Source organism: Echeneis naucrates, chromosome 7 (genome assembly GCF_900963305.1).
Source record: "Echeneis naucrates chromosome 7, fEcheNa1.1, whole genome shotgun sequence".
Classification (NCBI taxonomy): domain Eukaryota; kingdom Metazoa; phylum Chordata; class Actinopteri; order Carangiformes; family Echeneidae; genus Echeneis; species Echeneis naucrates.
In genome coordinates this window covers 2,066,061-2,076,624 of record NC_042517.1, presented here as the reverse complement: position 1 = coordinate 2,076,624, position 10,564 = coordinate 2,066,061, and the positions used below count along the sequence as shown (strand labels likewise).

The window sequence follows — 10,564 nt, the reverse complement described above, 5'->3', positions numbered from 1 at the left end:
ATGAATGTAAAGAGAGAAGTCAAGTGCAGCCACAGCTTTGTAGCTTGTAGAAAAACCTGTGAGAATTTTTTATTTTTGCTGCAAAAGTTCATTTTTGATTCTAATACTTTCTACTTAAAGTGTATGTTTTATAGTTGAGGTGAAGATAGCTATTTTGATTTTACTTAATCTGTTAACTATGGAGCCAAAATCATTAAGTGAACCTTTTAACGTCGTTGTTTTAACGACAGAATATGAATTTAACTTTTCCTCTGTCCACCTCCACCTGATTAATACTTCAACCTAACATCCAGATTAAAGATGCGTTAAAAGTGAAGTCTGTTCAGGTTTAAATCGCATTTTTGTCACCGATGTTTTCATTTCTGATTTTATTTCTGAGTTTCCTCCGGCCGGAAGACTGGGGCTGCCGCTTGGTGCGCATGCGCATTGGAGAACCAGGAAGAGGAGTCCAAAACAGAGCGGAGGAGTTTCTGACCGTTTTTCAGCAAAAAAAAAATAAACCAAATAATAAACAAAAAACTGGAAACAACGGAACATGCAGCTTCACTTCACTAAAGACGTTTTACCGGACTCCGTCAGCACCGACTTCCAGAACCTGAACAAACTTAACCAGCAGGTAAACAGACGGTTTTAACGGGGGAGGTGGGGGAGGATTATTAATCTGAGCTCACATGATGACAGGGATTAAAGACTTCCTCTAAATAATCAGACAGACTGACAGAGAGAGAGAGACAGACTGACTGACTGAGAGAGAGAGAGACAGAGAGACAGACAGACTGAGAGAGAGAGAGACAGACAGACTGAGAGAGAGAGAGAGAGAGAGAGAGAGAGAGAGAGAGACAGGCTGACTGAGAGAGAGAGAGACAGACAGACAGACAGACAGAGAGAGAGAGAGAGAGAGACAGGCTGACTGAGAGAGAGAGAGAAAGATAGACAGACAGACAGACTGACTGAGAGAGAGAGACAGACAGACTGACAGAGAGAGAGAAAGACTGTTTTGTGTCTGAGTTTATATACATGAGGAAGATCTGGTTGATCAGAGCTGTGAGTGAACTCAGCAGGAGATTCAAGTGATGTGATAATAAATACTACAGTAACATTAACATGAATGAGAATGAGTACTACAGTAAATACAACACTAACACAGTTTAAAAGTACTACAGTAACATCGTGTACTCTGAATTTATTTAAATTAAAATACTGATTTATTGTCATCAGAATTACTCTAATTACTAAAACCAGCACTTGTATTTATGGAGGTCTGAGACCCAGCAGACCACAGACAGACGATGAAGACTTGAAAACCCACCAGGGAGAAACACCAAGGAGTCCACAAGAGTCACAAAATACACAACAAAGACTCAAAAAGTTTTTGTGTTGTTTTTCCTTGACGTGACATGAGCAAACCACAACTTTCCTTTTCTTATTTCCTGTAGCAGTTTCATCGACTGATTGAAATTCTGTTCCAGTTCCTCCTGGAGCCTAAAGAGGTGAACACACACACACAATTTTGATTTCAATGGGTCTGGCATTCAGTCACCAGCCTTGATAACTGCATTGCCTTTCCTTTCATGTGTCATGGTCATTACAAATGAATGCACGGATTTTGTGTGTATGTAGACGGAGGGCTTCATGCAGCAGCTCGCTGAGTTTGCTGGGGAACATGGGATGAGTGCAGGTCCTCTGAGGAACCTGATGAAGAGCGTCCTGCTGGTGCCACAGGGTGAGACACACACACACACACACACACACACACACACACACACAAACACAAACACACAAACATCTCTGGTCCTCCTCTGGTCCTCCTCTGGTTCTCCTCTGGTCCTCCTCCGGTCCTCCTCTGGTTCTCCTCTGGTCCTCCTCTGGTTCTCCTCTGGTTCTCCTCTGGTCCTCCTCTGGTTCTCCTTTGGTTCTCCTCTGGTCCTCCTCTGGTCCTCCTCTGGTTCTCCTCTGGTTCTCCTCCGGTCCTCCTCTGGTCCTCCTCTGGTTCTCCTCCGGTCCTCCTCTGGTCCTCCTCTGGTTCTCCTCTGGTTCTCCTTTGGTCCTCCTCTGGTTCTCCTTTGGTTCTCCTTTGGTTCTCCTCTGGTCCTCCTCTGGTCCTCCTCTGGTTCTCCTCTGGCCTGTCTTATCAGTTTATACCTTAGTCATTTTCACCTATTGATACCATCGTGTTTATGCTTTTAAAGTTTTCTGCTATTTTGACATTAAATAAATGACTTTCTCTACGAGCATAAGAAAGTGCTAGCAGTCCATGTAGACCAATCACAGCTGCCGTTGCTCCTATGTGGCTCTGAGTCTACATAGGTGGCCACAGTGGGTTGTAATTAACAGTTTAGTAGAGACTCTTAAATCCAGATGGCGCACAGACCAGGAGCTGATTTTTGCCTTTCCTGTTTGACATCACTGCATTATTTCTGCAGGAGGAGTTCCAGCGTAGCCAGTGTTCCGTTGACAAAAGTCAAAAACTCAAACCTCACTGCAGATCCACCCTTCCTTCCTTTCTCCTCAAGGCCTGACAGCCTCATGCATGTCACTTCTGAACTTTCCCATGACACTGTAAATCCAAAACAGATCAAAGTTCAGCTTTACGTTGACAAAGTTTCCGTCTCAGTGACAGCATTGACTCCTGTTTCCTCCTCAGGAGCCCTGAAGAAAAACCTCACAGCCGAGCAGATCAAAGAAGACTTTGTGGCTCTAGGTAGGCCCCCGAGCCCTTCATCACCGGGTCCCTCCTGAGCGGGGTCAGCTCTTAAACGGGGGTTAAGTATAGCTGCTGGATTGTGTTTTTCTTATGACCCTGTGTGGTTTTCCATTCTGTACCTCAGGACTGAACGAAGACAAGGCAGCTCACTTCTCACAGAAGGTACCTTTTGATTTATTTTTAATGGAGGAAAATAAAAAATACAATTAATTACTGAAGAAAAAATAGCCTGCTGATGCCTCAGAACATAAACCGTGTTTCTAATATCTTTCTTGTCAAAGCACAACCGTTCATCTGATGTTTTGAAGCCCTGTTTTGCAGTGGGGGGAGCACTATGCTGCGCTGTCCCGACTGGCTGTGAGACAGACCGTGATGGTCAACCAGCTGGTGGACATGGAGTGGAAGTTTGGAGGTAAAACCGCAACAAATTTAGCTTTAGAAATTATAGGTTGACTCCAAGTTTATTTCTGCACACACTGTGTAGGCTGTTCTCTCTCCGCTCAGAGTTACTATGTATATTCATGAGCACAAAGCTCTAACTGTCGTTAGCGTGTCTTAAGTCCTCTGATAGTCCACATGACAGGTCTCTGTGAGGCCTCTGTTTGTTCATTCAAACTAATGACTTGTGACGACGCACATCAGATTGAAATGGAAATACGAGCCGTTCAGTAGCATCATTAGCGTCACGTTAAAGTGCTTCTGAGGTGGCTCCGGCTTATGAAAGGAGAGGACAGGGAGTGTCAGGGCAGCATGGTGCTGTGTGTTGTGATGTAAAAACCTCAGTGCAGACAAAGGGCCTGTGTCTCTGCATGCAGACACTGAGTCAGCTGCATCCGGTCGGCCCCTTGGAGACTTGGCCAGTGGCACAGCTGATATAATTATATGGACACTGTCGTACATAAAGTGTAGAACATCCAGCTCCTTTATTGTGGCGTGTTCACCAAATAGCCAACTCCTTAAAAAGGGTGAACAGTGTTTGAGGAGCTGGATGCTGATTTCCTGAGTGGTGACTAGAGACAAATGTATTTATTTAATCAGTTTTTGATTTAAAAAAATAATAAGACTGATCTTTAAAAATGTAAATAACTGGTCAAGGATAAAAAAAAATTACTCTGGTTCACTTCTCTTTTTTACCAGTTCCCAAGAAAGACAGGTGGAAACTGGACTTTTATGTCGTATTTTTTATTCTGATGTGTCCTGATACAAAGTCGTCCTTTCCAACCAGTGGCTTGTGCAATCAGATAATTGGAAATGAAGTCTGTAGAAAGGGGAAATGTATCAAACTGGCATGTTCCATGAAAGACATAAGATGAAGGTGAAAGGTTCTTTGTACAACAAGAAAACGATAACTTCTGGACTGTAAGATTTAGAAGTAGGGGAGCTCTGATGTGTCATGATTTAATGTTGTTATGTTGAGTACACAATTCATCTAACAGACCCACAAACATGTGTGTCTGACCTTTTGAGGTGACAACTCTTTGAGTATTGGTTCTGTTTGATGGAACTGGAGATTCACGGTGTGTTTTGTGTCCCACACAGTGACCGTCGGCACCAGTGAGATCCAGAAAGTCGGCAACATCTTTCTGCAGGTATGAAAGCACACAGTAAACACCACACACACACACACACACACACCCAATGACTCCTCTCTTTGTCCTTTTTGCAGTTGAAGCTGGTGGTGCGACGGGGGAATTCCACTGAGAACGTCTACATGGGTGAGAGAGTTTGTGCCGTTACCAATAAATTTATTGCATTCGTCTGGAGGTTTAATAAAGTGGTCGGTCTCTACAGCTGATCTTCAGCCAACTAACACAAAGATTTACTCCTTAGCACTAATTCACTAATTTGGCAGCAAGAAAACAACAGAGATCTTAAGGATTTAACCTTTTTGTATATTTGGGCGTTAAAACCTCTTTTTCTTCTTTCTGTGAGCAAAAAAAGTTGTGCATTGTGGAATTGGGATGCATCTTATTTGCACGAGGAAAGTACCAGAGTTCAGAGTCCAGAGGTATTTATTGTCCCTCAAGGGGATGTTTGATTTATAGCAGAGGACACACAACACACAACAGACATCAGGCATCAGTTACAGTCGTGCAAATAAAAGAGATGTATGTGATGAACTGTTTCCAAAAGAGCGTCATCTTCATCTGTTCATCCTCAGCAGCCACGACTGAAACTCTTCACCTAATTTGAGTTTCGCTTTAAAGAGCCGCGAAAGACAAACGAGAAAAGCCACCACACATGTTGTTGTTGTTTATGTCAAAGTGTGAAAATGAGAAGTAGCAAGACACGTTCATTTATGTTGTGTCATTTAGTAGAGCTGTTCTCACTTCAGCTCAGTCTGGTTTATCTGCTTTGGTTTCCTTTTTTCTTCCAGAGTTGACACTCCCCCAGTTTTACAACTTCCTGCACGAGATGGAGAGAGCCAAGGCCAGCATGGACTGCTTCAGCTGAGTGTGTGTGTGTGTGTGTGTGCGTGTGTGTGTCTGTCTGTCTGTCTGCCAGCCCGCAGTGACTGAAGCAAAACACAAAAACAAGTCCTGTTATTTAATTCCAGTCATTTATACTGAAATCTACCAATAAAAATGAAGAAGAAGAGGAAGACGTTCTCTGTTTTAATTCACACAAGAAGACAAACAACACAAAAGTTGTCATTTTTCTTCCCGGTTTTATTTGACTGAGTCCTGACATCATCATCAGGGCCATCGCCTGCAAACTCATCGTGGAGTTTTGGTGCCAGACAACAAGGAAGGGTTGTAGTCATTCCGAGAATTAGCAAAGTCCACGCATGGACGAGGTGGTGGTCGAATGACGTCGGAACACACCGGAGAGATGTGTTCGATTCCCCTGTCAAAGTAGCATTTTTAAGCTGTTTCTGTTCGCCATGAGGTTAAAGTCATCATGGTCACAGTCAGATAAATTGTGTTTGACAGACAGAACCAGGTTGAATGGGTACCATGCAGGACAGGTGGAGGTGTGTCAGTGGGGTAATCGAGCAGGACGCCTCGGTGAGAGACGTGAACTTGTTGGCACACGTGCAGCGGCGTCCTGGATCAGCTGGAGGCGTGTTGGGGCAGCCTGATGTTGAGGAATAGTAATTAGCAGCTCTAATAGAGGAGAGGTAGATGAAACGTGATAACTGACACAAACTGGTACATTTAAAAATGCCCCCCTGGGGCAGAGTACATGTGTCTACTAGCCTTCACCATTCCACTCCTCGGAGGAGCTGTGGGCGTACGGCACCATGACTGACTGTGCTGTCTGTGGGAAATATCGGCCTCCGAAAACCAGACCCTGCGATGTTGGATGGCGGCGCCAGGACTTGCTGGCTGTGATCACATTGTTGTGATATCACAAACTCCCAGAAGTTCGGACGGCTCATTTTAAGGCTCAGTTTCCGAATTCAGGCTCTCTGGACTGAGAGCGTTGTTACTTCCACAGCATTAGTAAAGAACCTACACCTGTCCACATTTATAATTTTCTTTGTCCAGCAGAGTCAAAAACAGAATATCCGTTTCCTCATTTCTTGAACGAACACAAATTGAGGTGGAGGCCCCCGGCTCAGGGATCACTGTCACGTCTTATCACCTTAAATCTTGTCTCCTTCTTGTTTCACATCTCCCAACTACGCAACATCAGAACCACACATTTAATTTTACCTTTGTTTCCACATGAATTTTTTTAGACTCAGACTTTTAACTTGTCTTGATCTTCAAAGCAGAAGAAAGCACCTTATTCTTCGTGTTGTCCAGTTCTTCGTAAAAGCTCTTATCATATTGCCATCAGTAAACATGTCACAGTCCCCTCAGCTCTGTTTGCCAAGAATGTGTGCCTGTAAGCTATTTTCCCATACACTTCAATAGAATCTGACTCACTTTCACAACCAGTTCTTTTTACTCCTTGTCTGTTTATGTAGACAAAGGTATTGTGTGTTTGTCCCTGGGACAGACAGAGAGCGGTGGGTGGTCTTTTGTTGGGTTTTACATAAAGTGATGATGCTTGTGTGTGTAAAGATAAGCCCATGGAGGGGGAGGGGGCTCATCAGAGGTCATGATGCAGGGTGGGGGTCTGTTAGGGCAGGTTGTGTTCAGACATGTCAAACAGGCTTCACCGCAGGAAAGTCCTTTCAAATCTAAAAAAATCCTCTTTGGCACTCTTCACCCAATCGTTACATTAATGAAGCCTGTTATTCTGCAGCATGGGCTTCGTTTTTTTCTTTCTCTGCTGGTTGGTTGTAACTGTGGAGAACTAAGTTTCATTCATCATACAGCTGCTATTCACTGAAGGACCATCAAGTTTAACCTTGAAAATCTCGAGTCTACGAACCAGTTCAAAGCCAAACTGAACAAGTATGTTTTCAGCTATCTGCCCCGCTGATATTTCTTTTAGGGGAATATAATAATAATAATAATGGCTGAAGGAAACTCCCCCATTTTGGAACATTTGAACTTTCATATTGAAGTTCATCCTGACCTTGGAAGAGCTGCTTTCAGGTCCTTCAGCACAAACCGCTTTAAGAATGACTTCCTTGAAACGCTCCGTCATTTTGGATTCTACCTGCTTTATATCATTCTTATCTCTTTATGTTATTTATTCATTGTATTTGTGTTTGTGTGTCTCTTCAACTTCTAATTATTAGTAACACAGTTTGATATTTATTTACACACTGATGACTGAGAGGTGAGGTGTGACGATGTGAGTGAGTTTGACTTTGACGAGGACCGAGCAGCTGCTGCTAGATCACATTAAATAATCCCAAAATGAATATCCTACTCATGAAGTATTGATCAGGGAACTCGTTTATCGATAGATGTATAGATTTAGATTTCCTTTATCTCCTTCTTTATGCAGGATGACTTCAATCCTTTGACCTGATTGATTGATTGATTTGATGAAGGGAAACTTCAGAATTCACACATGACCTTTGACCTTGTTTGGTTTCCTGTCTGCGCCCCCCCCCCCCCTCCTGTTCCACCTGATATTGACGGCTTTATGATGAGCACACCTGAACACGACTTTGAGGGGGAATAACTAGCCTTGGGGAAGTGTATGGTGTGCGTGTGCGTGTGTGTGTGTGTGTGTGTGTGTGTGTGTGCGTGTGTGTGCGTGTGTGTGCGTGTGTGTGCGTGTGTGTGCGTGTGAATCTTTTTGATAAGGGCAGGCCTGTCTCGGCCGACAGAACCCACCCACCATGTGGATTTACTGAGAAGGTGGTTTTGCTCTCTGCTGATGGTAATTAATGTCTTCCTGCCCCAAACTGTGAGAAAACTGCCACCATATACTCAAATAGTACACTGTCTCACACACGCACACACACACACACACAAATGGGGCTGCAAACCTGAAGTGTTTGTCGATACAGACACCCGAATAGAGAGAAAGATGAAAATTTATGCAACAGAACTCAGCTGCATTTTATCAAGGCATCAGGAATCAGGGGGGTCTCTGACTTTCAAGGTCAGAGTGTGTTGAAGTCTATGTGAAAATGTTTCGAGTTCTTCCTGGATTTATTTGCTCAGTAAACATTTTCCTAACAGGTTCATGGTCTCTGCCCTGTTATTGCATCCCTCAGGAAAAAATATTTTAAATGTTGGTCCTGTTTCCAGGAAAGTAGACAGCCATTAGGAAAACGCAGGTGTGCGTGTAATCACTGGACATGAGCTGAAGATGGGTCCAAACGTTCCAGCTCCTGGCTCCTCTTTGTGTGTTTCCAAATGAGTCAGTGGAAATGGACATGTTGTAAATTGGGTCCTGAATGTGAGCGGAACCTGAGTTTAACACACACAGACACACACAGCAGCCCCATAATTTCACACCCTCAGAGGTACCTGTCGAACTCCCCCTTCTCCATTTTGTTGCCAGGTTCCTGTTACTTAGCTACCAGTTGCCACGGTTGCTTGAGCTGATGGAGTTACCTTGGCAACCATACCCATCCCATTGTGTGGCCGCACAGTTACGGTGGGCCTGTCCCAAGGATACACACACACTCACACACAGGGATATAATGTTATCCCTAGGCAGTCCCCTCCCCCCTCTGCCACCACCTCTGTGCCTCCTACCCCCCCATCCAGCACAGAGAAGCAGCAGCAGCTCCGAGTGGGGAGGACAGGGTTGCTACACTAAGATACACACTGGCACACTTGCACAAACACACACCTGTTAACAGCTTCAGGTTGTTATTTGACTGTGAAACCTGCAGCACCACCCGGAAGGAGCAGTGCCTGTGTGTGTGTGTGTGTGTGTGTGTGTGTGTGTGTGTGTGTGTGTGTGTGTGTGAGGTTACCTCATTAATAACCAGACCTGTCTCTAACCCACCCACGGTGCTTGTTATAAACTGTTGCTCACCTTCCCTCCCTTTTTCAACCCCCCACTTCACTTCTTTTCCTCACTTCCTCACTTCCTAGTTGATTGTATTGTGTGTTTGCACAACTGTGTGCGTTGCCTTGTATGTATGTGTGTGTTTGTGTGTCATCCATCCAGCCGGGGTGCTAATATACTCACAGACAGCCTGCTAACATGAGCAAACTCTGGATGAATAATTTAGAAAATGACCTGTTTATTCACCTGAATGCGCCCCACCGGCAGGAGCTGGGTAGGGATGAGGGCTTCATTCATTCATTCATTCATTCATTCATTCATTCATTCATTCATTCATTCATTCATTCAAGCTTCTGCACTCCGAGGACCTTGAGGAGTCAAAAAGACACTTTGAAAGAAATCACACAGAACCACTCTGAGATGTTTTATTTAATTCTTTTACCCCCACAGAGAAACTATACTGTCTCTCACCACTAGAGAGCGCTGCTGGTTAATGAGAAACAGCCCGGGACAAGGACTCATCATCACCATCATCATCATCTCTAATGCAGATAAAAATGCCACGATGAGTTTAAAATAAAGAAAACACAAATTTCACACCTGAGTATCAAAACAACCAAATGATTCACTGCAGCTGTAAACTGGAGGAGTTGTTATAGGAAAAATAATCATTTCTGTTCAGACTCATCATCTAAAGACTGATTATCCTAAATGATTCAAAATGAACTATTTAAACGAGGAGAGGTCTTCAGGGAAATGTGTCTTATTATGACCACCTGCCTGATGTTGTGTACGACATGTTGAGACCCTGACACTCGTCGGTCCAGCTCATCACACAGATTCTGGACTGCATTGAGATCTGGGGGATGTAGAACCGGGTCAAGACCTTCATCTGGTTGTCGCTCCTGATTTAAAACTGGGACTCGGTCTGAACCAGGTTTAGGTCAAAGTAACATCCACATGTAGGGCCAGACCGAAGGTTTCCCAGCAGGACATTGTCCAAAGCGTCACACTGTCTTCCCCACTAACCAGACAGACACACACCTTCTGTCAGAACGGTCCAGCCTCAACTTCCCATGACCATCGGTGGCCCATGAGGTTCTCCTTCCTCCAACCACTTCCCAGACCGGGAACAGATGCCCTGACACACCATTTAGTCTTTTTTTTTTACTGCCTCAACACGACAACTTGAGGACTAAACATTCACCTGCCACCTCAGACATCCCACCTGCTGACACGTATCCATGGCAACAAGATAATCCACGTTATCCAACTCACCTGATCGTAACGTCACTGCGGGTCACAACTACGAGTGTAATTATTGATGAATCTGTTCATCAATTTCTAATTTGAGACAAATAAAAACAGTCTGAATTCTTCTTTATCGTCTGATTAGCTGTCTGTGAAACTGTGAAGTTTCTGTTGATTCTTTGATAGAGTGAAAAACAGTTTCAGCTCCAGGAGTTGTCATCATCATTATCAGGGCTTGATTTCACTCTTTAGGATAACGATGAAGGTCAGTGAGGTCACGAACACGAACAG

General features: G+C 44.1%; 1 protein-coding gene across 2 annotated transcripts; it reads left to right on the top strand.

Moving 5' to 3' along the window:
- The first annotated feature begins 412 nt into the window (after positions 1 to 412).
- Positions 413 to 5,289, top strand: commd7 (COMM domain containing 7). Of its 2 annotated transcripts, none has more exons than XM_029506691.1 (9): positions 413 to 616; positions 1,440 to 1,490; positions 1,621 to 1,723; positions 2,645 to 2,701; positions 2,829 to 2,866; positions 3,026 to 3,116; positions 4,244 to 4,293; positions 4,371 to 4,419; positions 5,082 to 5,289. In XM_029506691.1, the coding sequence occupies exons 1-9, from the start codon at positions 536 to 538 to the stop codon at positions 5,156 to 5,158; spliced, it is 597 nt and encodes a 198-aa protein (XP_029362551.1). In that variant the 5' UTR covers positions 413 to 535; the 3' UTR covers positions 5,159 to 5,289. The 2 variants fall into 2 exon arrangements, with proteins under 2 accessions (XP_029362551.1, XP_029362550.1); XM_029506690.1 differs by having other exon boundaries at positions 414 to 616; positions 1,437 to 1,490.
- The last annotated feature ends 5,275 nt before the right edge of the window (positions 5,290 to 10,564 follow it).

Excerpts from the sequence above, each read along its gene's own strand:
- commd7 (XM_029506690.1), top strand. The coding sequence starts at position 536 with ATGCAGCTTCACTTCACTAAAGACGTTTTACCGGACTCCGTCAGCACC. Across the intron at positions 617-1,436 it reads TGAACAAACTTAACCAGCAG|CAGTTTCATCGACTGATTGA; the intron begins GTAAACAGACGG and ends TATTTCCTGTAG. Across the intron at positions 4,420-5,081 it reads CACTGAGAACGTCTACATGG|AGTTGACACTCCCCCAGTTT; the intron begins GTGAGAGAGTTT and ends TTTTTCTTCCAG.